This window comes from Vidua chalybeata, chromosome 6 (genome assembly GCF_026979565.1).
Source record: "Vidua chalybeata isolate OUT-0048 chromosome 6, bVidCha1 merged haplotype, whole genome shotgun sequence".
NCBI lineage: Eukaryota > Metazoa > Chordata > Aves > Passeriformes > Viduidae > Vidua > Vidua chalybeata.
Genome location: NC_071535.1, coordinates 39,167,548 through 39,188,126, shown reverse-complemented (window position 1 = coordinate 39,188,126; position 20,579 = coordinate 39,167,548). Strand labels below are relative to the sequence as shown.

General features: G+C 39.9%; 1 protein-coding gene across 3 annotated transcripts in view; it reads right to left on the bottom strand.

Moving 5' to 3' along the window:
• CSTPP1 (centriolar satellite-associated tubulin polyglutamylase complex regulator 1) overlaps window positions 1–18,995 on the bottom strand; it is a 78,694-nt gene extending 59,699 nt beyond the window's left edge. For 2 of the 3 annotated variants that reach the window (XM_053944569.1, XM_053944570.1), the window contains exons 1-2: window positions 18,881–18,981; window positions 9,889–9,991 (exon numbers count right to left, since the gene is read on the bottom strand). In XM_053944569.1, the coding sequence (XP_053800544.1) occupies window positions 9,889–9,916 (28 nt within the window). In that variant the 5' untranslated portion in view covers window positions 9,917–9,991; window positions 18,881–18,981. Of the gene's footprint in view, window positions 1–9,888; window positions 9,992–18,880 lie in introns of all 3 variants that reach the window. The other variant, XM_053944568.1, reaches the window with a different exon arrangement.
• Window positions 18,996–20,579: the final 1,584 nt, after the last annotated feature.

The window sequence follows — 20,579 nt, the reverse complement described above, 5'->3', positions numbered from 1 at the left end:
AATGAACTACTGCACCTGTGACACAGCTCAGAGTAGGCAGTGAACAAGCCTTCTTATGTTGCTTTGTAGCAAATCAAACCCTCTGAGACCAGTTTAGAGATTCTGGAGAAGGAAAGGATTAAAGGAGTTGCTGTGCTTGCTTGTTATTACCCAGAAAGCCTTTATCTTTTTTAGAGTCCCTCTCCCTTAATTTTTCATATGCTAGATCAGTAATTTAACACCTCAAGGCTTGCAAATCCCAAGCTAAAATGACTGTGTTGAATAAGTAGCCCAGGACAAAAAAAAAAAAAAAAAAAAAAAAAAGCAAATGGGGAGGGGTGGGGACATGGGAATCTTTAAAAACAGAGGCCTTTTGATCAGAGCAGCATCCTGCAGTTTGCTGTAACTCAAGCTGACCATTCTTACATAGCAGGAATTAAGGACTCCCCCTGCCAGGCAGGGCCCTATTAAAACACAATAGCTGTTTGAAAAGGGTAAGCAAGCTGATATGGATATAATAGGCCACATATTGGGGCCCCTTTCTACTGTGAAATAAAGCTTCTTCTTAGAATTATGAGCTGGGAAGCCTAGTATTCAGGAAGAAGGGAAAGGGCATACAATGAAAGACCATAAATAGCCCCGCAGAAGCCCTCCAAGGTGCTTAAGGGAAAAGTAAAGAAGCCTTCACAGATAAGCATCAATCACCCATGACCAGCTCTTTCAGTCTGATCAGGTGCAATTTCAGACTACATGGTGTTTCAGTGAGTCTGGAGAGCTCTTGCTGGTATAAACAGAGATTTAGTTTTTACAGTAGGAAACTGTGTAAGTTGCACACCACAGGAACAGCTACATGAACACCATTATAACTAGCTTTTATGGAGATGACTGCAAGTTGCTACCCAGCTTCCCTCAAAAAAACCTGCTTTTTTCTGCCAAAACCTAAACTAAATACATAAATAATAAACCAATCTAGAATGTTAACTACACAAGGAAAACTGATAACTCTCCAGCTAATCTATTAAGTATTTGTTCAAACTAGTCCAACTTGACATTTTGGGGCAAGAAGAAAATTCCTTCAGAATTGCTCTGTAACTCTATATTCTGAGGGTATGGGAGATGCAAGTCCTCTGTTAGCTTCATTATCATACAGCCATGATCTCTATTCTTTGGCTTCCTTTATTAACTAATGAGTATTTCTGTCCTCTCTGTTGTGTTGTGGAATTCATTCACTAGCTTCAAGATGCCATAGAAACCATACCTTGAACCTGTGGCAAGGGTGAGAAGATGGCACAAAGATGAAAAACACTATTAAAAACACAAGCCACACAAGGCAGCATTCTGATTTCCTCTTGTCTAACAGTTCCAAAGGAGCTATGGATTTGACATCAGCTGGAGATGGATTTTGATACCAAAGCATAAATGTCCACCAAAGGAGGAGTATGGATTTGAAAATTATTGAGGAACTGCACCCATCTTGAACTCCTGAGATCAAAGTAAAATGCCATGTAAAGGCAAATTGATTTCTCAGAAAGTTGAGGCCAAAGTGTAAGTACAAGTAAGGGCCTGTTTGCTCCATTCTGCATGAATTCTCCTGTTATAAACAGTTCCATGTTTTATAAACTAGACTTTTAGTTATTTTAAAAGGTAGCAGCCCAATCATGTTATGACTGTGATGATGCATGAATACTGATATATAACTGAATACCGGTTCCAAAGAGATTTGATACTGGTGCCATGCAAACAGATTCCGTATTTGCTCATTTCAGCCTTCGTTTGACTAGAGAATTTCAGAAGAAAAGATTTACAACTTGTATTCCCTCACCTATTCAGTTGCCTTGGCAAGAAAACTATAGCACATCAAAGACTGAGTGGCTTCCAATATTTTCATCATGGCAACAAATGAACCTTGCCAAAATTCCTTAATATAGATGAAGTCACATCATTTGACATTAATGCTAACTCTGCATTTGGAGATTGCTTAGCTAAACCACATTGTGCTCACTACAACTGCTTGGCTACAGTGTTGACCAGCTACAGTTCGTTTAATTCACTTGAAGATACACAATAACATTAAATTTGCAGGACGTGGTTATGAAACTCACTAAAGCTAATGTATTCTGGGATCTGTATAGTTTCAACACAGCACGGCATAGAAAATCTCAGGTTCTCTGAAGACATGCAGATTTCTAAAAACTAGACTTTTTGCTTTTTTGCTATTGTTTCGTTTTGTTTTTAAAGAAAAGGAAGATAAACTACGTTTTAAAAATGCATTTTTCAGACTTGCAAGACTTTTGGTGACTTTTGATATTCATGGAGATGCAGACATAGTTAAGGGATTTTATCCTGTAAAGGATAAGAAAGGGAACACATATATTCTTAGGGAGCACATATATTCTTAGCACAGCAATTAGAAATGTTCCTCAAGTTTTTCTGTGATTTCTCAACATTTTGCAGCCTAAGTATAAACATAAAAGTCCTTCTAACAACACAAAACTGGGGAAAAAACCCAAATCAACAAGAAAAAAACCAAACCCCAACTTCCTTAAAGATATTTCTGGGAAAAAATAAAGTGTTCCTTAAACTTACACTACTTGACTCCCATTTAATAGGAAGCCTTATAGGTTTAGACAGATGTAAGCCAAGAACTCTAAAACTGATCTCCTATATACATGAAGTAGCCTAGACCCATGCAAAGCGCTTCATTAAAACAAGAACTATACCATGTGAGTTAGTCATGCAGAGAGAGGTACTGCTATTCATGAAGTTACCATGTATCCAACAGTGGTACTCTTACTGCTTGAGACATCAAAAGCTTTATTGGATTAAATAGTATGTTAAAAAGAAAATATTACTAACAAAAAATTATAAAACTATGCCTTTTATTCTTAAGAATAATTTTAAAACTCCCACATATAATATGGGAAAAAACACCATGTATCAAATTTTGTACGCTGCTATGTTTTTCCAAAGTTGTTACTCTCATGTGCATTTCTACTGAATTCCAGTTCCCAATTTCACATTACCGTAACAGTTTTCTTCAAAACACTTAGAAGTAGGAAATCCAGGAAATCCAATCTTTCAAGCATATGACCAAGCATGAGGTGAGATTACTTCTTTATATACACATTGCAGATCGTATGCAAAAACCTGTAAGTGGTCCCACTACATCTGTGGCGCATATATCACTATTTATGTTACTCATCTTTTCCTATATATTCCAAGAGTGACTCAGCAAGCACAACTGAGCAATTTTCCAGAATGATGGAGAAAGTTGCTTATCAAACACTTACATCAGCATTGAATATCTAATTTGCATCTCAGCAAACTCTACTACAGACCTTTTCTCAGTGGAAGAAGGACAGTATAAGATTTCCAGAGCTCCCCAATTCTGACTTGAGGGCCCTTTCACTTCTGCAAGGATAAAAACAAAACCACAACAGAGATGCATGAAAAGAAATGCAAGAAGCAGTCAGGAACCAGCCAATAGCACAGATATATTAAAAAAAAAAAAATAAAAAGCAGACTGATGGAGAAAGTAAAACTAAGCAGAAGACTCAGTGACATCCTGGGAAGGGTGTGATGCACATTGCCAGCTCGTGCCCAGCCTCTCATCAACCACTATCCCCAAGGCCTTCTTGGCAGGGCTGCTCTCAATCTGTTCATCCCCCAGCCTGTATAAGTTCATACATTTCAAGTCACCAAAGCCTGATCTTAACTCCCAGCTGGGATCATATACTTCTCCAAATTTGTACTAGTAATATCAGCAACTCTGATGAAAAGCAATAAAAAAATTGGAAGCATAAATGAGAGTTTTACTAGAGTTAAAAGCTGAAGCTAGAGAGAGGATAGTACATTCAACTCTAGCACAGAGAAAAGGCACAAAGTTAACTCAGATATATATTGTCTTGATGCTTGTACCATTTGCCACATTCCTGGACTCTGGCTTTTGGGAAATTTCTTTCCAGTTTTATTAGCTATCCACACCGTATGGATAGCTAATGGAGTTGGCTTTAACCTAAAGCAAGCTCAATTTCATGGCAGATGTGTTGCATTTAAACCTTCAGGGCTGTAAGGAAAAAATAAAATACACCCAATTACATAAGGTCTCCATAAAGTAGTCAGCCAACTCCTGCTGAAAAAGACCACAAGTAAATATGTAATTTCCATGATGTGAAGGAATAGGAAAGAGTGGGCAAAGACTGCACTGATACTCCTGTGAATCTGTACTAGGAGCATCATAATCTGATCACACTGCACATGGAAATTTGTGATTACCTCTCTTCAAAGAGCAAGAGCACAGTGCAAGTCAAGTCAGTATATAAGTGCAGACATATCATGGATAACTACCCTGTGCTGACAAGATGCTGATATCAAGTATTAACATTCATATGCTTTGGCAAATCTTGCAGATTCTTTTGTCACCAAAACAGTATGAGAAGTTTCTTACATGGAGTAAGAACATGAGCACCAATAGTAAATGTTTTCTTTTAAGTTCTATTCTGTTATTGCTTTGCTACAATTCTTCCAAGATAATCCTGTTTACCAAAAAGATTTTTTACCTTTTTATCCCCCCTGTATTTCTTTGCAAGGGACACATCTCAATATCCACTCATCTGTAAGATTCTCAAGAATAAGGTAAGAAAATACTACATTTTCTAATATATTGGCAACATGTACAAACTACAGTGGGAATTAAGTCTGTTATTGAGATTAATATATGCATTTTTTCCAGCTGTTTACTCAACAGCAGTTATCCCAATCAGCATATTTGTCAGGTTAGGACTTGTTGTAATGTTTGTTACAGAGAAACGACTCTGGGAAAATAAGGAGTTCATAGATACTGGCTGTCATATCAAAATCCCAATGCCGTTTCTGCCATAAAGCTATTCTATTATAAAATCATTGGGTGACAGATATACAGGTTCCAGACAAAATTTACATAATTTAAATCATAAATAGGGTTATCCACAATCCCCAGATCTTCCATAGCTCTCATACAAAACACATACCCCATGCACAGTGGGCAGGAGGTATTGAAATCCCATTCCTGAGGTGGGCTGGAGAAATTCAATTACAAGAAAGAGAGTCTGCCCTTCTGACAATGCTTGTCTGTAGAGGTGAGACTGGAAGGCAACAAAGGGACTAACAGAAAGGCTTTGTGTCCATTAGCAACACTCTTAGTGGAGAAATATGCAATTACTGTAGGTTCCCCAGAAAGATTTATCCACAAATTCAGTCCTGTAAATCCATGTAGTCTGTAGAGAGAAATTTTTAAAATGTTTTTTATCACAGCAACTTATTCACATTAGCTGCAACACCTCCTCAGAGCTTCTGGCACAAGTGCTGTGTCTGAGTTCATATATTCACTCTCTTTCCACTGATAACTGAAGAGCAAAGGAGAGGCAGACAGCAGTCTTATGCAGTGCCCTAGGGGTCAAGGAATCCCAAGTAAAAGCCTGTCAGGAACCATCAAGCACATTATGCCAGCTGAGATTTTCAGCCCAAAGGGCTGCACAGCTAGGTCATTGACAGCAGCAGCTTGGTACCGATCACATGGCTCAGTGCAGTCTTGCATTGAGTGGCATAATTTTATCTTTTTCTCTCCATAGCGGAAGAACATGTAGGAATCAGGACAGTATTTGAAGAGTACAAGAAATGTTGTGGGTTTTTTTGCAATTGCTCAGAAGATTATATCAGAGAGAATATAAATATTTTAGGTAATATCCTAAAAGTATTAATACCTCACAAATTCTACTGATTTGCCCAAAACACAAAGAACTAACACTAAAAAACCCCAACAACCAATGCCCCTCCCCCAAACAGTTGTGCTGAGAAATTCTAATGAATGGCTTCATCTCCCAGAAAGGGAATCTGGCACAACTTGTCAAAGCCCTAAGGACCTTCTCACTACTGTTTTTGCTGTTTGTACTGTAATTGTACAAAGTACAGAGTCAACATTCTACAATGCTAGGTGCTGTAAAGTACATGCAGTACAATATCATTTCTGTCTCGAAGAGCTTACACTATCCTTGCAAACAAGACAAAACAAGTTACTCTGAAAAGGGGAAAGATGCAGAGCAGATGACAGCAAGATGATGATGGTGATAAGGCCTACATACACAGATGCAAAGAAAAAAGAAAATTGATGGCTCTAAGCTAGCTCTAAGAATCTCTCCTTTTCATAATCAGATAATTCAGCTTATTTCCAGTTGCCAATTAAGGTTGCCTTCAGTGAGTGGCTTAGTTCTCATGGGCATCCCATCTGTCTTGTTCCTGGCCCTTCCCCCCTGCCCTCCTCCCCCAAGGGTATTGAGACTTTTTTAAAGAAGAGGACATTGTTTACTCTACAGATTTATTTCTGTAATGTTGTAGAGCAATAAAGGACTGAACAAGCCAAAAGTTTGTCTGATACCAAAGCTTGTGTCTATTGCCAGAGAAAGCCAAAGGAGCGGTATCGTATTTGTCCCTGAGGAAAGAGTTGAACAAATCATTCCAACCAATCCAGACAGCAAGAGAAAATGAGGTACTTTCATTGCTAGAAGTTGATACTTCTCACCATGATAACATCTTCCTTCCCAAGGATTCCAAACTATATAGCATTGTCAGTCTTGTTACTAGGAACAAAGCAAATGTTCCTTTCTGTAAAACAGGGCTCTACACAGTGCTGAGCTGGTATTTTGAATTGCCAGGCACACAACAGATCTAAAAGCAGTATCTGACCCTCAACCCTATCACACACATCACAGATACCTTCTCAGATAAATACTGTTAAACTGTCACAAAAGATCCAGCAGGGGTGTTCAAGTTAGAGCCAGTAGAAACACTCTTTACAGGGAAAGGGGATCTCAGACATCAGTTTGCAGAGTCCAGTGGAAGCAGTGCTACATCTACAAGCTAAAAGCAAGAGTTTTTTTCTCAGTTATGCTCCAGCTAGCAGCTGGTCAGGAGACATTTCACCAGAAACAACAGAAAAGGATATGTGTTTTGCAACAAGAATATAGACTCAAAAAAAAAAAAAAAAAGTCCATTCCCTTGTCTCCAGTTCACTTGTGTGTTTGGTTTATCAAACAAACTATTAAAGTTATGGAAAAAACAGTTTCCTAACCAAGGTAAGTTAAAACTGGTTATTATTTCTGAGCTTTCCAAATAGTCTTGAACAGAGCAGCACATCCACCTGCATGCTGGAAGAGAAAGTTTCAAGCAAAGGGTTAACCTACAAGAAAAGTAAAACACACTAGTAGGAAGTCTCTTAATAATTTTTTTTCTGGTTCTTTAAGCTGAAATGAAAAAAAGACACACAGACTCCTTTTAAGATCCCAGAAATTATAAAGTGGGATGCTATGCACATTCCCTCTGCTTGATCAAATGCATTAGCATGAGGGCCCTGTTTTTCTTCAGTATAGGAAAGATCAAGAAAACAGGATGATAAATAATGTATAGGGGGAACATGTTCTTTAAGATATCTTGTCACAGACATCAGGCTGGAAGAAGTAAAGCAGCATTAGTGTGTAATTACACAGAGGGTTTTCAAGAGTCTTCATTTCATGAAGATTCAAGAGCAGAGCTGAGATTTCTCCGGCTTGTAATGAACAAATACCAGTAGCATTTCAGCATATCTATAAAATCAAAACTAGTCCTAAGAGAGGCATAATTTTACTTGTTTAACTAAAAGATGTGGATTAATTGGCAGAGGGGTGATTGATCCCTGTTCCTGTAAGGGTCAGGAGTGAGCCAGATGAGGGAAGCCTCAAGGTACTCCCAAGATTGAAAGCAGATGTCCATATGACTGGGACAAATTAACACTGGAATAAAGTGGGAGAAAAAACTATCCTTGAAGATTAAAACTATTCTGGAAGGAAAACTGTACAGATTAAGGTCAGTCCTCTGCAATCAGCAATCACAGTGCTAGATGGTGGATAACAGTGAATTACATACCCAATTCCATTTCTTAGAAACAACTGAAATACTAATCGCCAGCAGAACACTTACTGCTTGATCCATACAAAACTAAATGGCTGCATTATTTTAAATTATGAAATTTCACTTAGGTATGCTAAGTCCTAACAAAGTTTTCTTAATTACCAAAAAAAAAAAAAAAAAGAAAGAAGTTGTAACTGGCTCAAAGACTTGAATTGACTTATGGTTAAGTGGGGCATTGCAATGCGTGATGGAAATGCCTTCAGGTTGCTTTTCAGCAGTGAATCCATCAGAGAGGTCCATGGAACACCACTGTATTGAGAAGTATGCCCTCTGAGAGGAGTTTGTAAAATATCTAACACCTGTCCTTGACAGACTAATTTCAATTTCTGAAAAGTTACAGAAGTCATTCTTTTACCCCATAAGCACTTTAAAAAAAAGTTACTTGTTTGGGCCTGCCTGCTAGCTTTCTAAGGGCTAGGTCTAAGCACCTGGGCTTGGTCTCTAATTTTAAGTCAGCATAAATAGGCAAAGGACAATTTTAAAAACTGGACATCCTAATACTAAGTCCCTTCATCTCAAATCACTGCAGCATACTTCAAAACATGCACATTCCAATCCTCTCCTTCAGAAAAATATGGATTATGGAAAACCTGGGACAGAGCCCACAAACCTTCTGGAATCTCACAAATTATCTTTGAGTTTGAAGATGCTGAGACTGAAGATCAAGTTTATTTGCTTGGGAAAGAAGTGTAGCCTTTGAAGCACAGTTGGAACAAATGTTGATAGTTGAGTGGATGAACAGAAATCTTTTGGGCAGTGAGGGCTCACCAATAAGCCCTGGGAGCCAGAACATATGACATTTTCATAATATGAAACTTCACATTCTACACCCATATTGGCTATCATTTATTCTCCACTTTAAATGAAGAATCCCACATTTCAAATCTTCACAACTCTTAAAATTACTAAGCTTGTTTGTGCTTTGGTATGGGGACGCAGTTTTATCTGCTAAACTCCAGATAGTTTATGAAAGAAAAAAGCAAAAAAAAAAAAGAGAACTACTAGTTCTATATTAGAGAATGAATGAAAATAAATCCTTTTCCTATCTTTCTTAAAATCAGAAACTCCATAAGACACTTACTGTGAACAAGAAAACATTGTAAAAGTCGTATCTCTGAAAATAAAAGGGAAAATTTGTGAAGTATATATGATCAGAAGTTTAGAAAAGGCACGGAAGAGTCAGTTTGTAATTAGATGTAAACTAATCTGCAGAGATGCTTCAATGACAATTTCAGCAGGGTATTTCAAAGCCACCTTGCCTTCAACCCCAGTAAAGAAATCCTGTTGCTGGGTGGAGGTCATTGTAATCCTGCTCTTTATCTTTCTTAAGCTCTTGTTTTCCAACTATTTACTCAGTTGACTAATGTCAGTATTACTTTCTGTGGACAGAAAGCACATAGTTTTTCCCTCAAGAATTTTCTTGCAAATTAGTAAGAAGAGATAGTGCTCACGTCCAGTATTTAAGGACTTAACACAGGTTTTAAGAGAAGAAAAGGCATCTTATTAAAGCATTCAACAGGACAACAATCACACAAGGAGACAAACAATTCACATTTATAGTCAGGAAAAGGAAGAATAAGTGCTGCTGAAACCAGCAGCAGTCTGTGAAACAGTTTGCTTCAGTATTTCTCAAACAGTTTGATACTAACAGTCCTGACCAAGAGAAGCAGAATTTGGTTTTTCATGTTTTTAAAATCACTGTTCCCCAGAGTGACTGCTTCACACAAATGTTTGTAACAGAAGAGGTGCTGAACTGTACAAAACCCACGTACATTTCCAAAACACACTCAGGCAGCCCTCGACTAACCCAGTAAAATCCAGCATTCACAACATAAGCAGCACATGTCCAGCTCTATTTTCCACATATTCTGTCTGTTTCTAAAAGCTCCCCTCAGGCTGGCCCTATTGGCAGCATCCTGATGTACTTACTATTCAGTGAAGAACCTGGCAATGCCATACTGACTAATATCTTCTCTGTTCTCCAGCAGCTGGCTCACTGCATCCTCCATGTATGTGAGGACATGGCGCTGAGCTGCAAATAAAAAAAGAGTAAGAGACAGAAGTTAGAATATAAGGGGCCTTCCCAGAGCTAGACAAGCCCAGCTGTGTGCCTTACACAAGACATCAAGCATCTGCTTCCTCAATTAGAGAGTGGAGGTTTCTTTCTCCCAGAAATGGAAAGCAAAATTCATCACCCAAATTCTGCTTTCCTTCCTGGCTACACAGAGTTAGTCATTAACAGCACTGACTCTTTTTTAGAAACCCCTGAGATTTTGGTATTGAAGGAAGATAAGGAGTTGTGAGGCAGTTTCACTGGAAAATGCTTACTCCAGAGGAGTTCCTGATCTCTGTTCTGAGCCATCTTTCCTACAGGGATTGTCAATGCTGTTTTGATGGGGCTGTTGCAGAGCTTTAGGTGTTCTTTACTCTTCCCTGTATACCAAAGCCAAGTAGCTTTAAGGTTGTTTTGTAAAGGTTTCCTCCTGAAGGTGCAAATAAAAGTACATCTGTTTCCAAGCAGGCATCAGTGAATGTGGCAGGTGGGGAACAGGTCTGAATGCCAAGAGCGATTTATATTGTTCAACAGCCAGTCTCAAATAACTACCTAGGCCAAACACAGGAGAATTTCAGAAATGGTGGATCTGCCAATACCTCACCACAGAATGACACTCACTTATAAGACTCCTGAGTAAAGACAGTTTGGTGCAACACAAACTCTTTTGCTGCTTCTACAGGGGGCAGACTGTACAAAACAAGCATTTGCCAGGGAGGAAGCAGCATAGATTTACCACTGAGCCCCTTTGATGTTTTTGGCTAGAAGCCAAGTTGGAGCAACAAAGAGCCGAGTCTGAGGTGATGTGCCAGCTAGCAAGCAGTAGACTTTCCACATCTACAAGCTCAACAATCAGAAGACAAGTTACAACGAACCCAGGAAAATCATTCCTAACCTGGAAAGCACACAAACCCTGTTCCCAAACCACACACCTCCATCCTAAACACGTATCCTACTGTACCTTTGCAAGTATTGTCGTGTCCTAAAAAGAGCAGGAGAAAACCCTTAGGGAATATAGGAAAGGCAAGGACTGTTCTTGCTCCTTGCCAATCTGTTCCAGACTTGGCAGAATCACCCCCTCACCAGCAACTGGCCAACCTCAGACCCACATTAATATTCTCCAAGCCATTTTAATTTGTGTTTAATATCCTGGTAAGCATCAAGCCTGTGCCACTTGATACAGAGCATGGAAGGCCCTTTCATCTTAGTGTGGGGCAGGTGGACTTCAAGAGAGGCCCGGAAATTATTATTCCCAGTGGATACAGTGATTAAAATTATGCATGAATATTGATTGCTATCAGGGGATTTCTCTGCCTAGAACACTTTTCAGGACAATAGTAAAATTGGTTAAGCACACCCTGGAAAATACCTTGCAGCTGATAGCAAAATGGTGAGCCAAAGGTTTAAAGATATTATCTGGCACTAAAAGATATAGGGCGTAGCTTTATTTAATTATTTTAATGCAAAGGAATAAATTTAATTTATGTGAGCGATTAAAGAAAAATAGCTCTGCGCACCTGTGTCCCCTGAGGGAAGAATGAGTCCGTGCAGCTCAGTCATAGGCTCAAGATAGCAACAACTGGGTAACTTTACTTCAGCCCATCCTTCCTCCCTCCTCCTGAAACAGTCCATCTCACACTCAGCAATCATCTTTCAAGGCCCCTCCCAAGGTGTCAGCAGTACCAGATTATGCCGGGAAATGGTACTAGCAGACAGACTTCCACTCATGTCAGCCTGCAATAAACTTCAGTTCAACTGCAAAACCATTCTGAACACTTTGTGAGGAGGTATACACTCCTTTCATAGAACAGTCCCTATCAATGAACCATATTTCTCCTTAGAGTCATAACCCTCCCCTAAAAGCCTTAGGGAATAGACATGCATGGTCCCACAGTGCTATACAGCACAATGTGGCTGACCTCTATAATAAATATGTTTGAACTGCTCCTGGAGAATAAATTAACTTTCAACACAGAATTTTAGACATTTCAAAATGCACACAAAAATATATAGGTCATTATTGAATACAATTGTTTGTAAAAGGGTATTTCTCTTAAGCTATTTGTTGCATACCCTAAGGATCCTGGCAAAAAGCCTCTATACCTATTTCCCAGAAGAGTAAGTAGAGGTGTGGGGAAGGGAAGAAAACTGTGAGCAGAGAAATTAAAAGAAAATAGCACTTCAAATCTCCTTAGGGAAGTCTCCCTCTTTGTCCCTTTGGCTGCTGTGCTCTTTTCCAGGTAGCATAATTCACACTGCCAAACCAAATTCCAGCTCGGGCTTCCTGTTCACTGACTGCCCAGTTCCATGGAACGATGCAAGTAATATGTTTTATAACCCAACTAATGCTATGCTATACAGGAAAGTCATAGAACAAAATGCAATTTGCAGACAGGTTTTAGCAGGCCAAAGAGGCAAATAAAGTGCCAGGAGTCTGGATATAGCAAAATAGTAGTTCCTTAATTTATACAAATGGTACTTTCCATAACAAACACTGGAACCATACCGGAACATTAACTGTTTATGCAAGTGTAGTCAAAAATCTGTAGAGTTCTAGGCAAAATAAATGAGATGATTCATACATTTTAATAGTTTCTGAAAATTCAGGGATAATGATGTACTGGTTGCTCATATTTTGAGGCCCTCTTTGCAATAACAAGGCAGCAAGTCCAAATCAGAATGTAAAGCCCAAATACCCACTGTGCTATTACAGCTTTCTGTCTCTACTAATTTTCTTCCTGACAGAACTCTAGTATACAGCAGTTTCCATGCAGGAGGTGTTATATCAGGATATCATCCTTGGCATTTGTTTGTTTCAAGCTTATTGTAACGGAAGTTCCCTACTCATACAGAACTTTTTAATGCAACCCATATTCTCTAAATGTAACAAAAACTCTGAAATCCCAGGCAACTACCCCAAACAGGAAGCCAGCATGCCTGCCACATTCATTTGGTAGGTGCCACACTCTTTCCTATCAGATTTAAAAACTAACAGTTGGCTTTCACAAAGGAATCTGACAGAGTAAGCTCACAGAGGATTTTTCAGGCAGCCCATAACCTGATGTTAAATGAATAACTTTGCACAGAATATCTTAATTCTTATCATTAAACCACTAGCAGTGATGTTATACTTGGAGCCTCAGTCTAATCGGTAGCAGCATGCACAGCTCCTCCAAAGCTGCCCCCTGCAGCACTTAAGAGAACGGCCTGTGATACTCATGTGTTCACACCCCACCATCACACACATGCCCAATGTTTAAAATGAATTTTGGAATTAATGCACTTTTGGCTCAGAACCAAATTCAGGGTCAAGCAGTGGCTGTCCAATTCAAGCATGGCCAGACCAAGTAATAGAAATCTTCAGCTTACAAGTACAAGGCACAATGAGGATTACATCCACAATCTCTATGGATTTCTCTACAACAGATTAGACAATCACAACTAATTACATTTAGCCATAACCACACCAAATAATTTTGCATATATATTTAAATAGTAAAAATTCTCTTTTTATAAGCTACTAAGTTACTTGTTTCAATCTTCTGATGAGAACAAACAATCCACTACTTCGTAGGTTTGATCACATACGTTGTAAGAACAAACACTGATACTTGAAAAGTCTTGAAGGAAAATTTAATGCAAATAATATCACTGCACAAAAATGAATATATGCACTGAAATTCGCAGAGCCAGAAATTCAGGAGGAAGAAAGGAAATAGAGGTCACCTTGAAGTCATGATACTATGTATATGTAATGGTTTTATTATCCAAGTGGTTATATGATTGCTTAACTCTTCAGGAGACATGACTTCTTCTGAAACAGGAGCTGTCTATCAAAGCAATTTGTTCTGTATCTACACAAGGGGGCTTTTTTTTTTTTTTTTTAAGTTGAGGTCATTCCTGGCATAACTGAATATGCTGAAAAATAAGGAGTGGGAATTCCTGGATAAGACCAGCTTTTCTTACTTATTTGCCTCGTCCTCAGCTGAAGTGCTGAAAATACACACTACTCGATGCAATTAATGTTATGATTCATTTCAGTTATCAGAAGCTCAAGAGCATAACAAGCTTTAATGGATCTGGAGTATTTCTGGCATTTTTAATCTCGGAGAACATATACTCTGAGAGCATAAGGTAATAGCTAAATACCCTTTCAGCATTTGTTCTAAACTAAGGACTACCTTATTACACACATTGGAAAGATACATCCATAGTAACATAAAATCAATTTCATGTACACATTACCAAAACAAAAATGAAGCAAGAGAGAAATAGTAAGGATATAAACTTCAACAACAAAATCACATCAACTCTGGAAATTTTTCCAGCATTAATGGTTTTTCAGGATGTTCATTATAATCTTTTCAGATATCATCAAGGACTTAATCTCTTCAGATGTTGCTGAGAAATGGCCTGGGAAATAGAAGTAAGTGAACAAAACAATTAACCTAAATGCTACATCTCTGTACTGTCATAGTTCCTTCCAGCTTTGCATAGCTTCACAGTGTAATTTCCTATTAACCCTTAAAAGCAAAATGTTTTTTGAAGGACAGAACATATAAGTACAAGTAGACCTTGTCACACCAGAGGTATCCCACAATGTAAGACATGCTGCTACTCAGGAGCACATGCCAAGGGGTCACATACTGTAACTATAGCACATTTCTTATGTTTGAATTTTCAAAACCACTTTCAACAAAAAAATATAAGAAACATTTCCATTTATAATTTAGTCTTGACCATAGCTGAGAATTTGGTTCAAACAATGAGCATAATACTGCACACAAACTGACTAAATTGTGCAAGTCCTTCCAGCAGACTGCTTCCTGCAAGGTGTCATACAGCTGCTAGAAACCAGCCCCCCACTGAAGCAAATCATTGAGCTATCTTTTCTTTTTTTTTTTTTTTTTTTTGGTTGGTTGGGGTTTTTGTTTAAATCTAAAATTATTAATTGCAGAAGAAACTGTTATTCCAGTTTGTTATAAGGCATTAAGTAGCCTAATGGTTCCCTACCTATTGATGCTCAGAGGGACATATGCAGAAGACTGTGCTCTCTGGTTCTGGAACTCTACCTAATTCAGGATCAGATTTCACCTGTACCTTTCAAGTTAAGGTGGAAATCCTGTAGTGCAACAGCAGTATGGTGGTGAAACCTCCATCTTTTGGACAAAGTACTAGACTGAGGCTAATAAGATGCAAATTTAACTAACATTTCTATAAGCAAACTCTTACACATTATATTCAATCTACATTACAGTTCTCCTATCTGTACAACAGAGCAAGAAATAAAATTTTTAAAAAGGCATTCTCTGCTCTTTTTCTAGACCATGAGATCTTTCAGTCACAGTGCCACACAGAAGTTCACCAAATATCTATACTAAGAGAAGAATCAGTGTCAGGTGAGATATTTGGATAACAATGTAGCCTATGGGTTGATTATGCTGTTAAAGGAAATTATTGTACTTGCACTTTCCAGATCAGTATTCCTTAAGACTGTTCAGAAGAAGAGTAAGCCTTAGGCTTCAGCAAAGTTTCCACACAACTGAAGTTCTCTTTTGTAAAAGAACATACACTCTTTATAACCATTAAACCCGAGACCTTTTATGAGAGAGATGAGGAAACGCAACTGCGTTTCTGGCACTTAATAGGCCCATGCTTTACTGATAAGGCACTTCCCTAGCAGAGTATTCACATTCTTATATGCCTGATATTGGCAAGAAGGACAAGAAACAACATCCTGGAGCTGGGTAGTAGAAGGCAGGAGAATACATAGAAAACAGAAGTTTGGAAATTTGCAGTACTCTACTGCTTTTTCTCCGTAACAGGAAATGGGAGCAGGGAAGTAATAAAATATGAAGTTTCAGAGACAGCTGCATGAGCAGAACAATACCCTAAGCGCTCCACTGCCTGTTATAAATAACTGAGCAATCACCAGTTATTAAACCATAATGAGGAAGTGAAGAAAAAGTGTCTCAAATATGCCTCATTTTGCCTACTGTAGGTCCAGTCTCATCCATCAAATGAGAAACAGATTATCATCACTATACCCAAACAATAAATGCTGTTTATTCAGTGAAAATACTGTTTATAATGTCCTGCTTGTAACAACATTGTCTTCACTGCAGCACTTCTGCCAATTTTGCAGACCTCATCTCCATTCCTATTCCCTAAATCATGGTCATCTCTTTTCTTCTACTTACCATCTCATTGTGGCATGAGACGTGTTGCCCTGATTTTCATTTTCCAGGAACTTTGGCATAACAAAGCTTTGTAATTATTTTTCATCTTTAGTGAATACTTAATTCTCTCCCTGTTCATTTCTATTTTAACTCAAAACTGCTTTTATTTCCCTCTTAGCATTCTAGCTGGCTGTAGAAGAATTATCTCAAATAGAGCAGGGGGTGGGGGGGTGTGTGGAATAACACAGCAAGTAGCACATTATGTTATTCTGGCTGCTCAATTTACGTGTTGGCCTGGTTTTGATAATGAGAAAGAGAAGAGGGAAAGAAGGGTTTGGGTGAGTTACCTATTCCAGCTCAGAAATGGCAGGGTCATCTGTTCTGTGAAAGTCAGAGAATACCTTAAGTGGCAAGCTAAAGCAATGCAACTTCAGAATGAAATTATAGAAAGTGAAATTTATCCCAGCTCCTTGCAACCTCACTTCAGACAACTGTATTAACAAGACCCTGAGGTGCACAACAGAACAATCCAAATAATGGTGATTTCACAATGCCAATGTAGAAAACAGAAATGCAACTCAGAAAAACATGTGGGGAGGTATGTTTGTTTGGGGTGGGAGGAGGGGGAGTTGGGGGCTGTTTTGTTTTGGTTTTTAACCATTTTCCTACTGCAAATGCACACTAAATTCTTTAGGATCTGTGAGCAGTTTTGCAAGTTACAAAGTCTCATGAAGGCAGAAACACTGTTTTTGGTAACATTTATAGCTAATAAGAATATGCTTCCCCCTCTAATAGACAATAGAACCTGTAACCTAAACCCAAGGTATACTAAGTAATGAACAGAAAAGACTCTTATAGAAGTAATTCCTCACCCAAATATGGTCACGTCTTTTTTCTAACCCCAGTGTCAGAATAATTTAGAAAGTTGTACAAAATAAAAAGGGAATTCCAAACAGCATGTGGAACAGAGATAAAAGGAGGTTCATTTAAGTGACTAGTAAAGCTGTTTACACCTAACAATCTTGTACATCTAAGAAATCTCTCTTGTACATCTCATGTCTTACCTTCAGATGCGCAACAGAAAACTGGTTTATTTTCGCACTTTAAGTATTTTTAGTCTGCTTCCTAGATTGTTTTGAGTGATTCAATCCTTATTGACAAGTTTCACACAATTAAAAGTGCCTATTTAATTAAGAACAATTACAAGAACCTGAAACCGAGCTGGTTCATTAAGAAAAATAAATTTTGCAGGTTTCAACCTAGAGCCACTCTGGAAAAGTTATGAACTACTCTATTAGCATGTAGGTTAAAAATGCTGAAGTAGTGTGACAAAACAGTACAAACCCAAAGGGTGTGTGTCTAGTGTGTCTACATGGCACTGTGATGCTGTTCTCAAACACTCAAAGCTCCACAACTGAAATCAGCAATAACAGCTTCAGCAAGGTGAGTCCCATGAGTCACCCTGAATAGAGCAGTAAATAAACCTATTTCTGCCTTGAATTTCCTTGACACAGAACAGCATTGCAGTTATGCAGGTATGCACAAAGCACCCTAACAGCAGCCTAGCAGCTACAGCACAGTGAGATTCTACTCTAAGACGACTTAGATCACTCCTTTGCTCAAACGGTTAGACAAAAGTCTTCTAGTCTTGTACCCACTGCAAGACAGGTTTTTCATTTACAGCAATGTTTCTGTACTCTTGTTCCATTTTGACTTACAGAAATGGCAAAATCATGATAGAACAAGCAGCACAAAACAATCCAATCCATTTCTGACCTTCCCTTGTATAAGAAAACCACAGAAAATTATGTATACCTTTATAAGAGTTATTACCAAACAGTCTCTTGGGCCTAGGAAGTAATGGCTGAAGATTTTCACTTCACAAACACTCTCTTGAACACGATCCAAATGCTTACTACTCGTAATTCATCTCCTTTTCAGCAATTAAATGAAGTCATATTGACTTTATTCCATCCTAATTATTTTTATTTGACACATTAACATCAAGTCACTTTGCTCCTTAGTTTCCTGGAACATCAAGCCGTTACAGGGAGCTTAAAAAGGATGTAGCCTTCAAAGGAGTAGCTGCTTCACAGGTTAAAAGATTTTCATTTTATGTAGAGAAACATTATCGATGCTACCTTATTTCAGAACAAAAGCTAACATTCGAACCAGCTCGCAACGTAACAGCGGCACTCCCTCCCATTGTTGGGAAACGAGCATAAAATAAGGATGCTCACATAGATCTGTGAGCAAAACAGGTTGGTAATGAGCGAAGTCTATCACAGAAAGGCTGGGCATCGCTCGCTACTACTCACATCGCCAAAGCGGACAGTGGAGGAAGGAGCCGGCAGCTCAGCTCCTGCCGGCCGCTCTCGGAGACCACACCTCTGGGCACCGGAGGGATGCTCCCCGTGCCCGAGAGGGCTCTGCAGCCCTCCCAGCTCAGGGCCCACTACCCCGGTCTGTTACGGCCCGGTGCTGCCCGCTCCCCAGCCGAGGCGGACACGGAGCCACTGCGAGCCCCCTCAGCCCGGCCCAGCCTGGGGCCGCTCGCCGCAGTCTCCGGAAAGGACGGGCCGGGCCGCAGTCACCCCGGCCCCGCCGAGCCCTCCCCATGCCGGGCCGCAGCACACGAGGGCGAGAGAAACCTCAGGAAGCCTCCCCGCCCCGCCGCGCCGCTCCTCACCCAGGTACTCGGGGCCGGGCAGCGAGAGCCGCTCGGGGCTCAGCATCCTCCTCCTGCCGCTCCTTCCCGGCTTCCGCTCGTTTCCAAGGCGCCCGACGCTCCCGGCGCTGTTCGGGCGCTCGCCCCGGCTGGGAACACGCCCCTCGCCGCCACAGTTCCGCGGCCACAGCCGCCCGGCAGCCCCAGCGCCCGTGCCCTCAGGGGCTGGGGCAAGGCTGGGAGAGAGCCCGGGGAAGGGACGGTGCCTGGAGCCTGCTGACAGCGCCGTGAGCAGGGGGCTGCGCAGAGGCCGCGGTGGGCGATGCCCCGGGCAGCTGTTCTGGGGCCGAGGGACACCTGAGAGAGGGGAGAGCGAGTGAGCAGGCTCTCCCGAAGAGCCGAAATAGCGAGAGGAGAGGCAGGTGTCAGGTCATTCTGATTAGGTTCAAGTTGTCTCATTTACACAAGTTGCTAGGGGTTATTTAGGACTACAGCTGTGGGCGAAAGACCTTGATTTCAAGGTGAACTGTAATAAGTTAAAATCATACAATATACTGAGTTGGAAGAGACCCATAAGAATCATCGAGTCCAGCTCCTGGCCCTGTGCAGGATACCCCAAAAATCACACCACGAGCCTTAGAGCATTGTTCAGATGCTTCTTGAAGTCCGCCAGGCTTGCTGCTCTGACCTCTTCCCTGGGTTAATGAAGTCAATGTGTAGCAGCTTTGGTCTAGAGAGCAGCGACTGAAAGTGTGGCCAAGGAGATCCTTTAGAGTTGTGTCCTTCTGTCCATACTATCCCAGAACTGGAATTTCTGCATCCCTTGTGCTCCGGAGAGGTAGGTATGGAGAGCCTCAGGAATTGTCCCTTCTGTAGATTCAAGTAGAAATGAGCAGAAACGTCCTGAATCACAGGGCTCTTTCTGTTCTTGCCTGGGAGCTTGTGTGGGAATGGCCATTGTACCAGGGATGTAGGAGTGGCAGAGCTCTTCATGTGGCTGGAAGCAAGCCTGCTGGACTCCTCTTCCCCAGAAGCTGATGTGGCTAAAATTCCCAAATTACTTTGCAGTTTCTTTCATCACCATTAGAAAAAATACCAGGCCAGGCTGTAATCCTGGAAGTATTACCAAAAAAACCAACCAGTCAAACAAACAAAAAAGAAGGAGTGCAGGTGTTGTCTGTGTTTTTAATGACAAATGCAAAAGAACAGAAATTAAATTAACATTTGTACATGCATATGATCTGCCTTTATTCCACTAGAGGAAAATGCTGAGGCATTGGCAACTCAACTTTAATCAATATTTAAAGGACAGCCACATTTAAAAAGGGCAAACAAGTTGTTATAACTTAATTGTTAATATCCCATGTAAGATTGCCTGGATTACTCCTTTGTCTTTTGTTCTGTCTTTAAAAGCATATGGCTTAGATATAAATATTTCAAAGATGAGCAGAGAGAATAGTTTAGGGAGCAGACAATGAGACACTCCAGCATGAAGAATGATTGAAAAAATGTAAGATTGTCTTAAAGAGGATAAGCATAACATATGAAATTATGTTACCTAAAATTATTTGTACTACAATGAAACTCATTCAAAACTCCAGTTTGTTAAGTCTGGCACTTTTGAGACATTAATTTTGAAGAATTAAGAAGTTTAGGAAAGTTAAGATGATAGTTAAATTAGATGTTGCTGAGTTAGCGGAAGTAGATAAATAGGCTTTGT